Source organism: Solea solea, chromosome 5 (genome assembly GCF_958295425.1).
Source record: "Solea solea chromosome 5, fSolSol10.1, whole genome shotgun sequence".
Classification (NCBI taxonomy): Eukaryota; Metazoa; Chordata; class Actinopteri; order Pleuronectiformes; family Soleidae; genus Solea; species Solea solea.
Window position 1 is genome coordinate 14447152 of NC_081138.1, and position 21348 is coordinate 14468499.

General features: G+C 40.7%; 1 protein-coding gene across 4 annotated transcripts; it reads right to left on the reverse strand.

The window, feature by feature from the left end:
• Nucleotides 1-1026: 1026 nt before the first annotated feature.
• esrp2 (epithelial splicing regulatory protein 2) lies at nt 1027-21163 on the reverse strand. Of its 4 annotated transcripts, none has more exons than XM_058629282.1 (16): nt 21048-21163; nt 20719-20871; nt 20126-20254; nt 13892-14005; nt 13623-13737; nt 13348-13443; nt 12479-12533; nt 11865-11975; nt 11467-11599; nt 11057-11099; nt 9499-9800; nt 8390-8623; nt 7483-7681; nt 6329-6530; nt 5418-5619; nt 1027-2425 (listed from the first exon to the last, which is right to left on the reverse strand). In XM_058629282.1, the coding sequence occupies exons 2-16, from the start codon at nt 20848-20850 to the stop codon at nt 2264-2266; spliced, it is 2229 nt and encodes a 742-aa protein (XP_058485265.1). In that variant the 5' UTR covers nt 20851-20871; nt 21048-21163; the 3' UTR covers nt 1027-2263. The 4 variants fall into 4 exon arrangements, with proteins under 4 accessions (XP_058485265.1, XP_058485266.1, XP_058485267.1 ...); XM_058629284.1 differs by lacking the exon at nt 21048-21163 and adding an exon at nt 3691-3791 and having other exon boundaries at nt 2290-2425; nt 20719-21041; XM_058629285.1 differs by lacking the exons at nt 1027-2425; nt 21048-21163 and adding exons at nt 3747-3791; nt 4719-4747 and having other exon boundaries at nt 20719-21041.
• Nucleotides 21164-21348: the final 185 nt, after the last annotated feature.

Consider the following 21348-nt stretch of genomic DNA (forward strand, 5'->3'; position numbering starts at 1 on the left):
ACCAATTGTACGGAAGCGTAATGTTGCCACACATACAAAAAAATATGCCCACTTTTTTTGTATGTGTGGCAGCATTATGCTTCCGTACTGAACAAGACTGAACAAACTGTGTGTGTGTGTGTATAAAGGCAGTAGACTTAGTGTAGTGCCCTCGTGTGGTAATGTATCTGCACATCTTTTGTTTTTTTTACCCCTTGACTACTGTTTTCGGGAATGTCACCAGACAGAGAGGACATTTCCCGGAGTGAGTGAGAGCACAGGACTAGTCATCTGGTGATTCAGATCAGATCAACTCCCTACTGCTTCTGCTAGAGAGAGGACAAACCCTCACTATAGCCACAAAAGGTTAGTAGTAGTCGTTGGATCACCACCACACATCTTATGTCTTCCATGGGCCATCACTCTACAGGAATTGTTATCCAAATATAATGTACAATATAATACATTTCGAGACCCAAACCTGAGTAGGGACGAACAATTAATTGAAATACAGCCCCTACTGCAGTTGTCAAATGGCAGGAGGCACAATATTTGTTAAAGCCAAAGTGTGTGTCAAAGTTTAATTTTAGATAATTATTAAATTATTGTCTTGATCTATCTACACATCTTATTCTACAGATAGGAGAGAACATCTTTGTTTCTGCACAAATATCACACAGTAGTCATTTCAAATGTGTTCTTTTCAAAATTAAAATGGCAATTATGTAAAAATGACCATTCCCTTCACAATTACTGTCAAAATAATCGCAATTAGATATGTATTCAAATCATTCAGGACCTAATCCTGAGTCCACCAAATGACCGGGGCTTCTCTGCTTCCAAGACTTGACCTCAGATGAAAATAGAAGAGGGATGGATGGATGGACAGACAGACAGACAGACAGACAGCTCAGAGACAAATACAACTTCCTTACTTCCTTGGCAAAGGTAATAAAGACCCGTGTTTGAGTAGAGGAGGATCCAAACACAGCTTTCCAAAGCATTTCTCTTTAGGGATGTAAAGAAAAACAGCAAAATTGACCGGGCAACATGTTATTTTTTTTTTATTGTATTATGAATTTATCTCCTTAAAAAGAGACTAAATGAAATACAGATCATTGTCCACATTTTTATCTACACAGAGTTTTAAGTTCATGCAAGTCCCAAACTTGCAAACAAAATAAGTATCTCATTTGCCACCAGAGGGCGACGCAGCCCCTGTGTGAGCCTGTGTTGCACTTTGGGTAAGTAGGCACAGTAAAGACTGAAAAAAAAAACCCAGACAGCAGCAGGAATTAAAGACTGATGGTTGTAAATAGTCTGGAAACAACAACAGAGGAGACTACACAGTGACTGAGGTTGATAGTTACATAGAAAGCTTCAGGATACACGTCCATTCTTTTTTTTTTTTAGATTTAACAACAAAATAACCACTTTTGTAAAGAAATGGGTTTAATAAAAAATAGAAATCATTTGCCACGTGACTCAGACGAGCTGTTCTTTAACTCTGATTGGAGCAGAAGCGAATCAATCGTCATACGTAAATGCTTTATACAGAAAATACATCAAGTTCCAGGCACTGGCACATCTGTGATCTCGCTGTGGTTTAAACCACGAGTCCCTGCACTCAGTGTTGTTTCAGTAGTCAGACTTTATGGCTTTTTTTTTTTCTTTAGCTTTTCAATGGCACCATTGGAGACCATGAAATTAATAAACATCGTGCGCACACACACACACACATAATACATGTGTGTTTGCATAAAGCCAACACAAACAAAAGTCAAGATTTCAGAAATATACAGAAAAGATCATAAGCTGAAGTGGTTTGTACAGCATCAAGCATTTCAGGATGAAATTCTGCAGTATATTCATATATATGTATATATAGCAAGATAAAGAGAGAGAGCAAGCCTTTAAAATACAGAGTCACTGCTATGGATTTGTCCAGGCTCCAAAACCGTCTCCTTCCCACAACCAGCAATTACAGTAGGTACAAATATGTCCACAAAGTCATGAGCACAATGCAGAGCGTTAATGACTTCAGCTGCTTCGCGGTGGACGATCGAAAACTCCAACTGTGGCATCAGGAGTGTCGGGGTCAGAGGGGACTGAGTGAGTGGTGACAAATGTCAGATGATGGGGAAGGTGAAGGTTGAGTAGCTGCTCCACGCAGGTCACACCTGGAGCTCAATCACTTTTTTTTTTAAATTATTTCTTAGAGAAGCTGGGATGAGAGTGCTCTTCAAAAGGAGGAGGAGGAGGAGGAGTGATGGAGGACTCGCGGTCAGTTACAGAGAACCAAGTGGACCTGCTGACCGTAGAAGTGGTGGTTGGAGTGCTCGCTCACAGCTCGCCTGGCGATCTCTTCACTCGGGAAGGTGACCAGTGCCTCGCCACTGCACTGGCCACTGAAGTTGTACAAGATGAGAACGGCGTCTGGCTGGAGCTGCAGAGAGAGAAAGAGAGAGAGAAAAGACGGCATCAGCATGAAACCAGCAGGGGGTGCTCAGAAATCTGAGATGGATGATGTAGCCCCATGTAGGAGCTCAGCTCATCAAACTGGTCCAATTAGGCATAAAGAGATTTAACGGGCAGAGATTAGAGAGTCATAGCAAGAGTACATGCTGTTCCCAGAGGAGCTAAAACCCACTGTGATGCCTCACACGCTAAGCACATGTTAGTTTGCATGCAGCCACGCCTCGCAATTAAGAGTTCAATGCAAAAAGAAAAATCAGTTCTGACATGCAGCTATGAAAACAACATACTGATCAACCGGAAACATCCACATGTTAGAGAGTCACATGACAAGCGGAGACGGTCAGAGAGGGGTGACGCATTCAGGGAACCTAAATCTATTAGAAATTTACAAGTCATCGTGTGGTTTAATGTAGGAGTGCTGAATCAAAACAAACTACATGACACTGCAGCGTGTTTCCTCTGTAACACGAGGTAATGTTTCTGTGGAGACTGTTATTAATGAAATATAAAAAATATAAAAAATATAAAACAAATAATGACATTAGTTTGAAGTTTTTTAGTCACACTATTATATATATGTTCTGTACATTGTAAACGGCATACTTAAGGTACACTGCAACTAACATTTATCTTCACAATGGATTCATCCATTATTTTCTCACTTATTCAATAAGCTGTTTGGCCCTTGAAATGCCACAAATAAATAATGATCAGTGTTTCCTAAACTGCAGAAGTGACAATGTTTTAGTCACATAATTTATTTGTTATGTGGAGCAAAGAAACAAGAAAATATTCACATTTAAGGATCTGAAAAATGAAGAGAACTCAAAATAGTTGAATATAGTGATGGAATAGCAATGGATTAATGACTGCAGTATCTATTAAGGCATCTGTTAGGGATCCAGACTCGGCACTCCTCTAACAGATCTACAGCACAGACTGTGGTTGTTGAGCAGATTAGTTTGGGAAGCAGCAGACTGACATGCCGGGTCAGGAGCTCAGAACCTCCATGGCTAGATTGGGCATTCCTACCTAGTAATCCAGATTGTAATTTGTGTGATATGTGTATGGTGGGTTACAGTACGGCAGCCGTGTTTGAGCTCTGTGTTTACTGGCTACTGTGAATCACATTTGTTGTTGTGTAGTTTAAATACACATAGATTTGTTACTCAAGTCTAGGAAATGCCCTCTCTGTCCACTCTGGTTCTCTGGTCTAGAGGCTGGTCTTCTTACCTTTGGGTGAGTCCCTAAAGACAAAGCCATTCTTTGGGCTGAATCAGACTCCTGGCCTGTTCGCTCATTTGAACCATGCTGCTGTACTCGTCAGGGGCGTACTATAGATAGCATAATAATGAACGGACAGTCAGAGTGGGAAGGCCTCCACATGGTTTCAAACATGACATACAGAGACACAAAAGATGCAAATGTGTTATTTCTCAAAAAAAATAAACAAACAAACAAAAAAAAAATAACACCAGGGTTTTGAGGACGACATGACCACAACAAACACGAGCTCAGCGGGCTTCGCTTGAGCCACGGGGAGATTTGATGGGACAGTTACAGTACTGGAGTCAGCCGTGGACCTGTGCCACCACTGGATGTGTGTGTATGGGGAAAAAAAAAAAATCAGCTACGTCGCTGCTCTGCTGTGTCTCGTGTGCGGCTGTTGTTCTCAGAGCGAGCGTCTATTTCCACCATGTCTTCTCTGTGTTGCCTGGTGTCTTTGGCAGACACAAGGTTTGATTTACAGAGACAGACTATGATAGGACGACGTAGATGAGCAAATTCAATGATATGAAGTTGTGCGTGAAAAGAAAATGAATGTGTCAAGTCTACAGCAAAGAGCTGGATTGTTTTTAAATGGAAAACGCTTACAAAAAAAAAAAGATATTACTTGCGTTTGTGACAAAAGCTGTGGTCAAAGATCCTTTTCACCGTCTAATCTGTTGTGAATTGCACATGGCTTGGAGTAAAAACAGGCAGGAGGGCCACACGCACATCCAGTGTAACCCAGGCCAAACTCTCTAATACACACGCAGACTTAATATACCCTTCAGTGTGTCACATTCCACCAATGTTCAACTCAAAACATCCACTGCACAGGGACGAGCCATGTCCTGGATGACATGAAGCCGTAAGGCCAAAAGCAAAGACAAGAAGTGTGCCAAAACAACACAACACCTTCACCTCAAACACCCACCCACCCGCCCCACCCCCTTCCTTCCCGGCCTGTCTGCAACCAAACTAGTCAGGGTTCATACCTGCATCAGCAGACTCCACCTAATTTGGGCTGGCAGTGAAAAAAAACAAAACAATCACAATCAAAGAGGAGAGAGAGGGGTGAGGGGGGTGAGGATACAAGTTTACACATCCCTCAACCCAATATCACTGTGGTGGGATTTTTCCATCAAGGCATCAATGGAACTTGGCTCAAAGGTTAAACAGCTACAGGTTTTAATATGAAGGGGAAGACTGTGGGAAGAGTGCATTATAAACACATGGTTCAATACTACTTTTTAGCCTTTTCATCTTTTAAATAATCAAGTGATGTTGATATATTTAGCCACTTTAAAACCAGCCTTTAAAAAAACAGCGCTCCAACATTGCATCACGTGCATGCAGCCCTCACTCGTTCTGGTCACATGACGGCCAAGGTATACGTATCTCGACAGCAGGTCATCTCTAATTGTAGGTGCATTTATTTTCCTTTTTTTTTATACAATTATAATGTGTTTTTGACCATAATTGCAACTGTAGCCATTATAAACATTCAGCAAAGATGGTGCGGCGTTTGAACACCAGCAGCTCATCGGCCACAAATGTATCATATGCATCAACTTGCATGGGAATAATTTTTTATTTTTTTTTTTACTATACCCTAATATTATTTTTGATTGACTAAACATACATCCCTGCACTTTATTAATCTGTGGCTTTGATTACCTCCTGCATGTACTGACCTGGTATCCTTGGAAGAAGCTGAGGATGTCCTTGACTCCGGTGTTGTAGGGCAGACCCTGCATCCTGACCAGAGCACCGGGCTGGGACAGCACAGGTGCAGTGGCGGGGTGGGGGTGAGGGTGAGACTGAGCTGCCACTGCTGCTGCCACTGCTCCTGGTGGTGCGGCAAAGTAGCCAACTGTGGAGGGAGAGACTGGGGGACTGGAGGGAGAATGTGAAACAAGACATAGCATTAACGTGGGGAAAAACCTTGCTTAAAATCTTTTTTTCAGGTTTTGGTTGTATGAGGTATTGACACATTATGGTCAAATGACTTCACTGAGCATTCTACACCCTGACACTCGGCCTCACTGCCAGGAAGGAAAACAAAAGTTTCACTTAATAAAATGTATATCTGCTAAAATCTTCAATTTTCCCTTTTTCTCCCTGCATTCAAGTCCATGGAAATCATGGCACAAAAGCAGTGTATGTATTTTTTTATTTAACCTTTATTTAACCAGATAGAACCCATCGAGATCAAAAGTGTTGTGACCTTGGAGTTTGAAAGTGACATAAAATGATCAAATGAGGCAGCAGAAGACCAGCAGCTCCCATGTTCCATGAAGAAAGAAACACAGATTTTCTCTATGGATTATGATAATTCTCAGTCACAGGATGCAGGAGTAGCTGTGGCCTCCTGAAGATTTTCTCAATGGACGTTCGTGTGGGAGAGCGAATGCTTTACAAACTTCAGTTTTTGCTGAAAACGCTTACGCTGAGAACGTTGTCAGTGAGTGTCTGTGTCCCAGGCTGGTTCATGAGAATGGCAGCATGCTCATCAGTGTGCCAAAGTCAGTGTTAAATATGTTTTAATACGTCATACGATTAAACGATGCATCAAAAAAAAACCATGATCTGATACTTTACCAACCTGGGGTAGTATGCTGTGTAGTTCATGTTCATATTCATGTACAGGTGTGGGTGAGGGGGGTAGTAGGCCAGAGTGTGAGGGCTGTGTGTGGTGGTCTGAGGAGGTCTGGGAGCAGCCAGCAGGGGGGGCTGGTAGAGGGCAGCCTCAGAGAGGATGGCAGGTGGTGTGGGGAAGGCAGTGTAGGCTGTGGGTGGAGACAGACCTGCAGGGAAAGACGCAGGTACATGTAAACGCGTCATTCACACATTGTATGAAACTCACGCACCATTCTGACAGCAGTAAAGCAGGCAAACGGATAGTTTCAAGATGCTGAATGAGGATTACAATATATTCCTAAATTGTAATCTGGGTCATTCATTAAAAGACATGTTAGCTGTATGTAGTCAGTTATACTGACAAACACAGATGGGGACCTTGAGAAATGAACTAATCCTGAGTACTGTATTTTATTATTTACTATTTTACACTTTTAAATTGAGCTTACAACCATGTCTGCTGTGACATACTGTATGTTGTTATGATTTACATGCATGATACACATTGATGCCTTCATACATCTACTGTAGTGGATATTAATTTTACACACACAAGTTAAACTGACTCTTTTGGCCTCACTCATGCTCCTCCTGCATTTCCCCCTAAATAGAATTGAGTCAACTCTTTTGTTGTTACTTTACCACAGTTAGATTTACTGTGTATTGTGGGATGGCAAAAAGACCTGAAGTTGTCTCACTGTGAATATACATTAGTGTATTTAGCCACTTTATTCACTCAGACGCTATAGACAGCAAATCTGAAAGCTCTGAGGTACAACACCAAGTCTTCTTCCTCTTCTGCTCCAGAAATTCCACCCGTGATAATTTATCTCGTAAGCACCTCCAGGAACAAGGTGAATAGGGACACAGACTCACAGGTGGTCACACAGCTGTAAATCATTTATATAGTCATTCAACATTACTGTTGTACTACTGATATTCTTGACCTCCACCAAGGTTATGTTCTTGAGCAGCAAAACATCAAGATTCAATCATCAATGATCTCAAAGGACTTATCAGCATTGCCATGCCTACAGCCATGCTGTTGTGGTTTAAAATTCCGACTTAGTAGATAATGAGTGCATTATCCCTGAATCTCATTTGATGGAAATCACTTACAGGGAAGTTTGCAGGGTGGAGGGGAGAGGCCGCTGCGGTTTAAGGTTCCTCCCATGAGCACGATGCTCATCTCCTCCGTGGAGCACTGAAACACCTCGACATAGCGGTCCTTCATTGTCTTTTTATGGCACTTCTGGGCCACCATAAATGCTTTGTCTGGTGACTTCATTTGGATGAAGGCATCACCAGAAGGTCGACCCTGCACAGAGAAAATTGTCAGAATAAACAAAATAAGCATGAGATTTATCCCAAATAGGAAACTTTCTATGGGAATTGATGAGAATTAACTGGACGTTTTGGATCATTTAAAGACACACAAACAAACATTTTGTTTTGTCATAAGCAGACATGCATGCAACATGATACAATTAAAAAAAAACTCAAAAACTTTATCAATGCTTAGTTCTTCCATTGAACAAAACCATGAATATTGAGTAAAATATTCCTTAAAGCTCTACAACCGTCAATTACTATTTTCAGTTTATTCCCATGGAAAGTTTCGAATTTTGAATTGAATTTAATGAGAATGAGAATAAAGCAAATATACAAAGAACCCCAAGAAATTTAAAGAAGGTGGCAATTTTCAAGTAAACATTACATTTGGTGAAGGAAGTAGAATCAATTTACCAATATATATATATAGATGTCAAAGATCAGTGAAAACACAAATAACTATGATTAAATGCAATATTCATGACAAATGATATTTATATAAAACAGTTAAGTAGCGTGTTCTGTCCAAAGTTTTTCTTCGTTTTCTTTTCGCTGTATTTTCTCAACTAAAGCCATTTCTGAAGAGAAATTCTATTGGACTGAGGGGTTCTAAAGTCTCTCTCTATATAACTTTATAAGACATGATGGTTTAAATTGAGATATATGCCCAAGTCCATGTGTGTCCAAGTCTGACCTGTTGGTTGAGGACCATGTGGACTCCGTGGGGTTTGATGTCAACCGTGTGGTCTCCCATGAACTCCAGGATGTCTTCAATGCCGGCAGTGTAGGGCAGACCACGCAGCCGAACACAGTCACGACTGCTGCTGGCTGATGGAAGGAAAGGGGGAGTGGCGAGGACTGGGACAGGCATGATGGGAGAAGGAGGCAGTGTGGAGATCAGCGGTGTGGACATATACCTGTTCAGGACCTGGAAAATACAAAAAAGGAAGGATGAGGACTAATCAGACACTCCACACAGGCAAGAGGACGCTTGGCTGTAATTACTTCAATTATGTCTTAACGATACACACCGACCGTATCATTTGTAACAAATGTTACATAATTTAAAAAAAAGGTATAGTTAAGAGTAATTGTCCACTTGTTAACAATCCACAGCCAACAGGAACCAGCAGAAGACAGAGTTTAGTGCCGTTTCTCAGGGTGATTACACAACACCTTTCTGGGATTGCCAACAGTATTATGCAATTATTTTTACTTGTGCAAAACCCACAATCTTTTCGAATATGTCGTGTTTTCTCACACATTGTCACAACACCAGTTTTGTGAGCTTTCTGGCAGTGCAACCAGTAAATAAAGACATATATAGCATTTCGACCAGTAACATACAGGTCAAAAAGGTAGTGCAATCAAACCTAAAGGATAAAGTGAGAATATCATTTTTTTATTAAATCTACACAACATTTTTTTATTTTTCTAGAGTCTTAACTGCAAGGAAATGCATGTATTTTCTAGATATGTATCTTGATTAGTTTAGGTATCAAACACGGGGAAAAGAGAAACATGGGCAACATTTCGGTTTTTATCTCTAATACAAAACTACAAGTCCCTTCTTCCTGCCAGTTTGTTTATTTTGAAATGGACATTTTTGAAAACACAAATACAAACTTTTATCTATTGAAAATGTCGCTACAAGAAGCTATAACAATTCTTTAATTTAAAGGGTCAATTCCTGTTGAATACATATCCATTTTGAATCATCCGATAAAGTATACAAGGCATTTTTGTAGCAGTAGTCTTAAAAACCTGGTCTTTTTAATGTCAGAACAAAATGTTAAACTTTACCTGCTGCACCTCAGCCGCAGTGCTACGAAACAGCTCAATGTAACGCTTCCCCAGGATCTGCTTGTGCTTCTTCAGGGCATTCTGGGCATATTCTTCACAGGAGAAGAGCACAAAGGCATCTCCAGTGGGCCGTCCGTCAGGGTACTTGACAAAGAGAAGACCCTCTGCGCCATCTGTGACTGGGCTATCGGGACCAAGGAAGGACAGCACTTCTTGGGGTGTGGCGGTAAATGGCAACCCCCTCATGCGGATAATCACCTGGTTCTCTTTGGACAGGAACTGGGCCACCTCGTTAGATGTGCCTGCAGTTAAAGGACACAATGATTGAACACCTGGCTTCAGGAAGAGTCATCCATTTTGGCAAACAAGCAAGTTGTGTAGTCATTTCATGTTGTCGTGACTGATTTTGCTACAAACACATTTGCTACACTAATCTACACCAAATCAAATGAAAATGTATTAGTTTGCATATTTCATTTAAATTAAAGATGCCAACCTCATTTGGATAAAGGTCTAGATTTATTTATTATTATTTTAGGGCCATGCCATGCCAACAGCAATTACATATAAAAACTGAAGGTCTACTCCAAGAACCAGGAACTCCATTGAGATAGAACACTGTTTTACAGGGGCGTTCTGGCCAACACGGCACATGAGTTACGGTTTAGATAATAGATCCGACTGTTTGTCTAATGATAACAGGATAACAAACATTGCAAATGTAAAGTTCAGTGACTCATGACTTGTATTTTTTTCATCATGATAAAGCAAGTAAAAAACGTTTTCCCCCCCAATAACAGCAGTGTTGCTGCCTTCTGTACTATTTTTATTTTATTTTTTAATCCATGCGTGTCCATAACAACTTATTTTTAGTTCACTCACATCTTGTCTGCTTGAACTATTTGCATAGAGTCCAATGTGCTGTCAAACTGTATTGATCTTGACTTATCTGAGTAAAGTCCAGAGTTAGACTTGTGGCCCACTGTAAGTCATCTGCCCCAAGTGACTGTTTCTTTGTGATATCTCTGCTCTGTGCTCCAGAGGCCCCAGGCTTTGCCTTTGTCTCTTCACACCATCATTGTATCAGCACTGAACTGGACTGTTTACCGGCCGTCGACCCTCTCTCCCTCGAGGGAGCAGAGTTTGAGGCTGAATGAATAGCGGCTGTTAGCCAAGAGTGAAATTTCTCTTCAACTGGCCTCAGAGGGGTTGGGCTGCGGATGAGGAGGTAATGGGGGGGGGGGGGGTTACACTTCTCACAAAGCCGCTTTTATTAGCCCAAGATAAGCTGCTAGAGTCACTAGGATGAGGAAGAGACACAGGTAACTGGAGAGAGTACGGAGAACTGAGAGCGTAAATGAGAGCCTCTCTTTTAGAGTCACTAAAGTGCCGTTCTCTTACAGATGTGGAAGGCTCTTGTTTTTCCTCAAAAACGCGGGACAGCCATGAAACAGAAGGCCACCACACACTAACAGAAAGCCTTTCATCGTGAGTCATGGTGAGAAGAGACAAACAAGATAAGAGGGGAAAGGGAAAAAAAAACATTTAAAAATCTGACCTCCAGCAATCTTAAGGAATTCCTCTCCTGTGGCCTTGTACACCTGAGAAGGCAAGAAGAAGAAAACCATAAACATAAGGATTTTAACTCATATACCTTACTTGGACAAGTGATGATTCTCCATTCAGATAAACAACACTAAATACAATGCGACTGCGATTTGTCGTAAAGCTTTAAAGTTTGATAATTACCATAATCTAAAGGGTGAGATCATAAACATTAAAGATTAAGATTCTTTGCCATTCATAATTATTACACTTGTTAATTGGAATACCAAAAATAGAAAAATTAGAGTAGATGTACTGAGGGATTTTATTACATTTTATTTTTTATTAAAATGAAAGAAAATCATTGCCCGGGGACATCACACAATTTTTACAACACACAATGCAGTAATTGTTGAACCTAACCTCAATGTAGCGACTACCCATATGGTGCTTGTGGCGTTCGAGGGCCAGGTCCCGGTGCTCTGAGTTTACAAAGCGAACCAAGGCCTCACCATTCCTCCTGCCCTGAGCATTGAGACACAGAGCCACACCTCCCCTGAAAGACAAGTGCAACATCTTCAGCAACAGACTGTGGACAGTGTGGTTATGAGAGGTGTGGTCAACAAAAACATTACACAAAATGTTTCCAAAGAATTATGAGAGATGGCATGGCCATTCAACTGTATGTAGGACCAATCCCATTTAGCTTTTGTTTTGATTATTCTAGCCTGCTGTTCAAAATGTCAAAAACACTTGTGTATTCTTTTCCAACAGAATTGTTTTTATTAAGTTATGGGGTGGGTGGTTAACGTCAAACTTACTTGGCAATATTGAGGCCTTTAAAGAAACGTGCAATGTCTTGGTCCGATGACTGCCATGGGAGCCCGCGTGCTCTGATCACTGTCTCACTGTCCACTGGCTCAGTCTTACTGCTACACAACACATCATGTAACACAATGTGTGGGGAGAAAAAAAAAACAAACACAAATGATCAATATTACAGGATATTTTCAAAGGATTTCCAACCAATGACTGAAGCTTTTAGAAAAAGGACACACAAAATCAGTGGTTCTTGTAAAAAGACTAAGACTGTGGGCCCAGAGGCCACGAACACTAAGTGTTCAACACAGTAACACTCTCATGATTAAATGTCAGGGGTTTTTCAAGGTAATGGGCTTTTAGGCGTCTGAGAATAGCAGGATCTGCTACTGGATAGCCGGGTAAGCATTTGATGGCAAAGTTGGGCCGGTTTAATGACACACTTGTAGTTTCCTTGTTGCTGTAATCACTGTTAAGAGAACCTGAGCTGTATTCAGGTCTGAAGTCTGAAGATGACTGCAGGGGAGTTGTTAGTTTGTAAATAACACTGCAGGCAAACAGGTGTGGCAGAAACACACAGAGACACAGAGGGATAAAAAGAAAAGTTCATACGTACCAAGTACCAGATTCAAACTTGTATTTGACAGTTTCAACACAGGTGAATTTGTGATCTACAAAGAAAAAAGAAAACTTGCATTATTATTTAATACCCTGTTGGGTTGTTCAATTCAAAAACAATCTTCTTTCTTTAACTTTGTGAACCAGTTCATGGATTAAGCACTGGGACTTTAAGGACTCTACATTCCTGTACATTAACAAAATATTTGTGGCTGTTGGGGGGTTAAGCCAGAGGGGACAGATTAAAGTTTGATTTATAGGCACTAGTGCATGTATGGAGTCAAAATATATATATATATATATATATATATACCCATTTTAAACCCTATTATGCCCTTTTCTTACTCTATATTTCTACTCCATTAGAACAGCTTTTTTATGCAGCACCTCAGGTGAGCCTCTGACTGAAAAATTACATATTAGCACTTAAAATAAGGAGATTATTGTTTGGGGTTTTTTACTTGCACAACACAGCATGGGAGAAGCCTTTGTCTTTTACACATTATCTCATAATGACGTGAGGATGAGGGTGTGTCATAATAATAAGTCGGCATAAATAGTTCCTTTAAGACCTGGTTGCAAAGCAGATAAAACAGGTCTGGCTTGTTGCTCAACATATTAGTCAAGAGGATCAGTGATGTGGCAAACATTCTGTCCCGAGATCCATCTACGTACATCGGCTTGTGAACTGAATAATATATCTTCACAGGCAGTGGCTGCATAAACTTAAAACACCAGGCGGAACTTGAAAAGAGTTCATGCAATGCTTCTATGGTTAAGGTATATTCTACTTTCTCTCAGTGTAGTGGTCAGAGTATTACTATTAACATTGCTGTGGGACACAGTAGGTTAATGTCAGTTACTTACTGTAGGGCTCAGCCAGGATGCAGAGCACCGACTCAACCATGCTCCTCACCTCCCTCACACCCGTCAACTGCTCTGACACAGCAGGGAGACCAACATCTGCATGCCGAGTTAAGAACGTCTTCTAGTTTGAGTCACCATTTTGACTTTGTACATGTGAATGCTTTTTACTTAGTTCTTCATAGTCATAGTGGAAAGGATCATTTATAACACAAATAATCAATGACTCATGACTGCAAATACAGCTTTAGAATGTAGGCTAAAAAAAAAAGGGATACATTCCAACATGGAGGTGAGTGTGAGCTTCTGCACAGGGCCAGCATTGGGGCAACATTTTTGAAACTCTTTTCTCACATCCACAAATGAAAAGAAACATTCAGGAAGGACTAGATTCTGAAATGAAAGAAAAGGGAAATGATAAAGCGAGGCAGTATGACAGTAAGGTATACAGTCGGTACACATGACCGACTGAACCAGGACACACAGAGGATTTAAAATCATTGTGAACATAGAGATGTAACCATGTGTGGAGAAACAACACCTTTACCTTTTTGGAGGCTTCGGGGTGGAGGGCCTGTCGGATGACGAGGGGATTGATGACACAAAGTGTGCAGGTGTTTCTGCCCAGGCACTTAACTTCTGATGACACCGACTGCTGGAACTGAATATTTTACAACAAAAAGCATGATTGTCAAAATCAAACCTGAACATACCATCTATTAAATAATTTTTACAGAGTAAAAAAAAGTACATATATGTTTTTGCCTCAACTCCCATTCATTTCCAGACATTTTGTTGTGCTAGAGCGAAAGTGACAATGACAGATTAGACTTCTGTGTGGAGGCAGACAAAGAGTGAAGGTGTCATATCTGACATTTCGACTGCATGTTTGTGTCATGTAGAAACAAAGATTGTCCAACAAGTGTTTCGTCAAGTCAGAAATGAAGCAGACGAAAGTGAGGAATGATCACAACACTAATCACCAGGATCAGTTTTCTCCACGCATGACCAACAGTCAAGAGGCAGGCAAGAACAAAAAAAAAAAAACACACAACCCAAACAAGTCCAACCTGTCCATCTCCTCTTTTACAAAAAAAGTGATGGCAACCTACATACCAGTACCTCCCACATATGCCTGAGTTTACATCTACCATGTTCTTTGTGTTGCGTCAACCTGTTGTTTGCAGCGTCAACAGAGGCTGTCACACACGTGTATGATGTTATTAAATTAGGATTCTGGCACAGCAAAGTGTCCTATTTGAACATTCAGTAAACACAGAGTAGCCTAGCTATCCCCTTGAAATCACCTATTTACACCAGGCTGACTTACCAAGTAACTGAGTTACTAAAGACACCACTGTGCAGTGCTGATTTACGTGTTTGGACAGACGCATTACTATCCCCACCTCACATGGAGAAATGAACAGAGACATCCCATGGCAATGTACTGTGCATTTCTTACCCAAAATGCAAGGGATGTCAGCCTGGTGGTATGTCACCTACATAGCTGTCAAATAGTCTTCTCAAGGGAAATGACCTCAAACCAGCATCAGTGATTTATAGAGCACTGTAATTGTGTTACAAGTTTGCTCAGATTATATCACCAACATTAACGTCATACACTAAAATACGACACAGACTTACACCGAAAAGGTTGCTTATATGTTAATGTTGAAGTTTGGTTGAGAGTCACTGGGTGTCAACCATGCAGATGGTCAAAACAAACATGTTGATGCTCAACAAGACTGGAGACACCGTCACATAAATATGGGTCAGCTATTCCTTGGACATAAATTCATTTAGAGCATGGGTTTAAAAATGTAATACAAGATTGATCATTTGTAGATGAGACTTAAATTGATTAAGTACTTGAAGAGGCTATGAGGAACATGAGGGGGATCTGTTCGTTTACATACATCATGTGTGTGACTTATCTTCTTGTGTGCACATCCTGGAGCTCTTTGTAAAACACTGACTCTATTCAGCATTACAGCCAACAGCGAGCATGGGCTTACTGTTCTGTCATAAAGAGCTGCAAGCTTGTGTCTAGCAACAGTTTTGACAACAAAACATTGATTGACACAACACAGAACAATCAGTGTTGAATACATACATGTGGTGCTTTGTTAATGTTTAGGTAACTAAAAGTGGGCCGAAACGTGATGCATTCCTTGTCTGCACTGGAAGTGTAATACTATGATTGGTGATTTAACTCTGATAAAAAAAGCTGAGAAGTGTTTTACAGACGTAAGTAGGATTTCACAACACTTGCTTGAAAGCAGGACAGTCCTGGACCGGACCCCCACCCTCTAAATGTTAATGCAGTGATCGGTCAAGATAATGTCCACTTGAATATTTAAAAAAAAAGGCTTATACAGTTCAAACATTTTTTGGACTGAATCATTCCACTTTAAATTTTTAAATAATGTAGTTGCCATCATCATTAATGTGTTCTGTCTTCCTCTTACAATTTCCTGAGCAAAGGCTCGAACAACAAACTAACAAATCATTCTATCTAAGCCAGCTTGATACCTAAAGCGTTCACGGTTTTCACAGCAAACACAAAAATCTAAACCTGTTCATCTTAAATTCCATAGATTTATTTTGCAGCACATTTAAGCACGCCATGTTGCCGCTTTTTGTTTACAATGATAATAGGACTAATGTTTGCTCATAGCTGTGCCAAAAGTTCCACCTTGGCCAATTACTGAAGTTGGATTACCAAGAGAAAAGCAAATGTTTTAGAAGAGGCACTGACACGCCCTCTCCCTTTCTCCTCCAAGTTAAAAACCACAGCTTACATTAAGCAAACAACCTGAACGAGGAGGGCAAATCTCACAGTGACAACAGATGGATAGAAACAAGCCATTGAGCCACTTGATACCATGTTGTTTTTTTTCTGTAAATGTCCCTTTCACCACAAAAAAGTACAAATAAATGTCCAGCTGGTATGCTTAATCCAATAACAATATTGACAAGAACAAAGGATAGTATTTTTATTATAGTGGCACAATGACCATTGTGCTATAAGAACTATCTTTACTAGCTACGATGGCACTGTCAGACTTCCTGTACAATAATGCCATCCAACTATCTGAAGGATAAAGTCATTTGTTTAGGTCCAAATCAATAGTTTCTCTTTCTCTTAAACAAGGTTTCTGTCTTGCTCTACTCTCAGAAAGGCATTTTTCTACAGATGAGGGGGAGGAAAGGGCCTTTGAACATGGTTCTATCAGGGTTGGCTCTTCAGTGCAGCTGGAAAACGTGTATGCAGAGGTTGGGTGGTGGCAGTGGCTGAAACAATCTCTGATAAGACCAATAGGGAGTGTCATGGCAGTCCCTTTGGTAACCTGTTTAAGTTGAAGCTAAGCCCACACCTAAACCACACTGCACTTTGAGACACCATTAGTTTCGTACCACCGATCACAATAGGAATAGGAATTTGTGGCTAGACTAGACTAGCATTTTACAACAATACAGGTTTAGGTGTTACCTAAATAGGCAGACCTTTCAATAAGTTTATGTCAACATAATTACTGGAAATGATGTCTGGTTTTCCGCAGTAACACTAATTTCTTAACACTCAAATGCTTCTAGACTGGTTATTAGTGTGTGTGTGTGTGTGTGTGTGTGTGTGTGTGTGTGTGTGTGTGTGTGTGTGTGAAATTCAATTCACAAACAGTAAATTGATTTCTCACCACCGAGCGGGTTCACGAGACAATTCGCTTCCAAAGGAGTGCAAACACATTTTCCATTATTTGTCATACCCAATTTCTGGTGAGATAAATATTTAGATTTTTTTTTTAATTATTTTTAAACTAGAACATTAAACACACACACCCAGTAAAGACAACAGAGTAAATGATCAGAAACTTTATCATGTGAGTTGTATATCTGTCATCTTTAAAAAAAAAAATAATAATCCAGGATGTGTGAATCATCGTTGGATGTAATTTATCATGATGACAATCTAACAATGAGACTGCCTTTGTAAACACGTAAACAATTAACAGTATCTTATCTCCGAGTCAAAAATATTTCTGCATTTGGTCCAAAACTGTTAGTAAATGATTACACAGTGATTAGGAGAATACAATGTTTCATTCTCACAACAACAACAACAACAACAGCACAAGTGTGTGTGATTTCTCACAGCACATGAAACTCCTTCTTACAGGCTGAGACATGCTGTCAGTGTCCCAGACGAAAGCCAAACCTGAACATTCAGCAGCAGCTTGACTGCAGTTAAACCATCCATCAGCCCACTACAATGAACCACACTGCAATGCAGGTGTGTTGAGTGTTCACCATGATGTGTTTAAATGTCATAGTTAGTAAAGCCTTTTCTTTTTAAAGAAGTACTATAACTTACCAATCTTTTGTTTATCAACCCTTGAGTTTTTGTGCACCCTCAAATCACTTTTCTGAATTAAAATTGAAATATGCTATTATTGTATTTGGCTGCCTCGTAATCATTAATTTATTACATCAAACGTTTCTTAAAACTATCATACCTGACCTGAACTGAACTGCTGCACTTGGTTGGGAAAAACATGGTGGATAACACCAATCATGTGCTCATGTCTAATTTAACAACTTGTAATTTGCTTATTTACACACATTCATAAATATGGAGTGAGAACATTTGGTGCTGAAGGGAAAACCACATTTGGTGCTGAAGGGAAAACCACATTTCGCCAGACTGAGGGGGAGAAATTTATCAGAAAGGACAGATTCCTTTTCACATGATGGCATTAATAGACAAAAGATCACTGTGGATGAATGCACTTTAATATGGTGTTACAAAGAGCACCACTGCCAATCATTTCCAGCCTTTTCTTCCTAAACACATCTTTCAAAGTGATACATGTCCTTGAGGCTTTGACCACATGGGTCAATGTCACACGCCCAGCAATAATAGTTTCTCCTCTATCCCTGAATAAGTTGCAGTATGTCTCTGCATGCAAGAATCAAACTGAACTATACATACAAACTGCAACTCTTTTTCTTTACTCCCCTGTATCAACAAGGACAAAACTAATCTTAGTGTGCGACCAATAGCAAGAGAAAGTAACCAGAGAGACAAAGGTATGAAAAGAACGAGCTGATTGCCTGGGTTAATATTTGAAGGTTCAGCACACAAACTGAACTGAGGTCGAGCTTAAGTCTGAGCAATACTACACAAGGCACAAATTATTTCTGGGTTTAGACCACACTCCCTTTAAATTCCATCTCAGGCTATGCATTAACGTACAGCTTCAGAATAATAATAATAATAATGATAATAATAATAATAATAATAATAGAAAAAAAGGGGGGTTTAAATTGATTAATCATCTCAACCTGCTTGTGCAGGCATGACACCACAGCAGCACTAACAAACCAAAGACTGGTAGAGTGCAACAATAGAGGTTTTCACACCACAAAATACTGGAAGGGCGGGCCAGATCCTCCCAGTCCGAATAAACACTCATGCAGGGTTATTTGAAAAACATGTTTGGCAACATAAGCACTTTTGTCACAACACCTCTCCTAACAGGGTGGAACCAGTGAACAAATTCCCATTTTGGTCATAACCAAGTGCCATAACCGGCTCTTGAGGATGAAGCGCATGAATTGAAAACCTTCCCTCCTGGAGCCTTTAAGCAAGGTAAACATTCCGCCTTCCAGATGTCTGTAGCATGCATCAGGCTGAGACAAGACTAGACCTGCGACTCCTCCTTATCTGTACATGCCCTAGGCTCTGCCCATCCTAGCTCCTAAAAACTGTCAGCAACATTAAACTGTCAGGGCCAAACCAATGACATATCTCAACCAGGTGGAAGAGCGTGTTTTATAAAAGGTCATAAGGGAAATTTGACACCGCTCTCACATTAACTTACTTCTAAACGGTAGATCAGGCTTGTCATGTCACATCTCGCTCTGGGCAAACAAGGAGGAAAGTTGTCTTGGTTTAATTAGCTTCTGATTTTCTCATTATGCCGCCAGCAGCAAATAGTCTGTGGGCTTCTTATGAATTCAGTACACCTGCTGTGAGATGTTTAAAACTTGTTATGAAACTAAGCACTGGGAATTAAATGGGATAGCTTTTTTGAAGCAGTAGTATACTATTGCTACTTTCATCAACAGGGACTTAGCTTAGCACGCCACCATATCTATGAATAAGCCAATGAGCTGGACACTCACCAATAACATGGCTGCCAGGACGGACAGAAGGGAAAACGGATGTATGCAACTTTAAAAAAAAAAAACAAAAAAAAAAACACACCTTCTTGCACCTGCTTAATCTATAACATTTAAATAATATGTCCACTGATCCTTCCTCTTCTTCTTACAACCTTTTGTAGCAGGAAACTAATATTTGTAAACTGCTTATTCCCCTTGCCAAAGTCCATAAAGAGAATCAGCTATTTTACATCACAACACACGAGATGTTGATCCACTGCTGCCTCCATCAGTAAGCTCAAATGTGTTCTTGTTGACATATTATTTTTTTTAATTATTATTATATTTTTTTTTTTTTGTCCAGATTTACCCAAGTGACACATACTTACTAAACAAGGCAGCAGTAGACCAGCAGCTCCTGTGTCTCAGAGCTAAAAAGGCTTATTAAAGTGAGCCTTTGACTATGTGGCTAAAATCTGTCGTTCCTTCTATCCCTGGTGGGCACACTCAAAGTCAGGGTTAATTATGTGTCAATACATCATATAACCATGCTGAACTACTCCATTAAAAGGGTTCAAACATGGATGTAGAGTGACTGGGGCGAGGTAAGACTTACCTGCTGTAGAACTTGGTCCAGGGGCTCAGCCTTGATGAGCTCGTCCAGAGTCAGACCTGTCTCCTCCTTACACTGCTCTGTCAGCTCCAGTGTGTCTGGCTTGACAAGACATCTGTGAAGCTTCCCCACCTGTGAAAGGATTTGGCATTTCATGGCGCACAGTGTGGCGTGAGAAGGGAAAGCTAACAACAAACGTTGCCTGAAGACTACATGATGGACCCCACATTCAGGAAAATGTCAAATCAAAAGTCAAACAATTGACAATGTAGTTGCATAAAGCACTTAATTGTCAAAACAGCGTTGTTTTATATGGGTAGCGGACATGTCAAAGCAACAAAGTGCGTGTTTTCCTCTATAAGGGTGAAACTACACTCCTCGTCTGCTTGTTAATTCTTTCTGGTCGCACACCTGTGAGAGGTGAGCTAACAAGGTAGCATTAACTAGCATGAGGAGAAGGCAGTGGGAAGAGAAAGCACACACACCATGTTGTTTTAAATGTCACACACTGTTTCCACTACAAGTACACACACTATGCCACAAACACTGGCTACACAGGAAAACCGTACAACGAAGGGGGTCAGAAAAGTCCGTACCTTTTTCTCATGTAGATCCACAATTTGCCACACCAAGAGAATTATTTCCCTCTCATCCGAACCCAGTTTACCCCCATTTGCACCAGCTGTTGCCCCAAAGAACACCACCAGAGTATCACTGTGCGAAGCCATCAGGGACCACAAGGGTAAAAACTACAATTAAAGCAAAGATTAAAATAAAAATAACACGAGGGTTCACCTTTTTCCAAGTGATAAGAAGAGCGAACAAAAGGACTGGAAACTCAATTGAGGTAAACGGAGAAAGAGAGAGGAAAGGGGGAGATTATTTTCAGAGGAGCCACGGAGGAGTTTGCGGTCAGAGACTCTACCTGTTGCGGTACTTGAGTTTGCTCTATCCAGAGATACTGGTTTAACTGGAAACGAAGGGAGGAAATCCGTGTTTCTTTCACACGAGCTCCATAACGAGCCCTGGAGTTTTTTTTTCCTTCCTCCCTGAGTTACCTGCCTGAGGAGAGTCACAGCGGCGGCGGCTATTGGCTGGTTCCCAAAGGTGAGGGCGGGGCGCTGCGGCGAGCGCTGCAATCCCATTGGTCAAATCTGTTGAATCCGGAAACAGGTTGCCAAATGGGCATGAAATACTCGCGTTAACAGCCAACTGACATTTCAAAC

Bases quoted from the DNA above. Each gene is read 5' to 3' on its own strand.
- esrp2 (XM_058629282.1), bottom strand. From the start codon at position 20,850: ATGGCTTCGCACAGTGATACTCTGGTGGTGTTCTTTGGGGCAACAGCT. The intron at 13,738-13,891 runs GTAAAGGTGTTG...CTTTCATTTCAG, and splicing joins ACCCCGAAGCCTCCAAAAAG to AATCTAGTCCTTCCTGAATG. The intron at 7,682-8,389 runs GTCAGACTTGGA...TTCTCTGTGCAG, and splicing joins ACATGGTCCTCAACCAACAG to GGTCGACCTTCTGGTGATGC.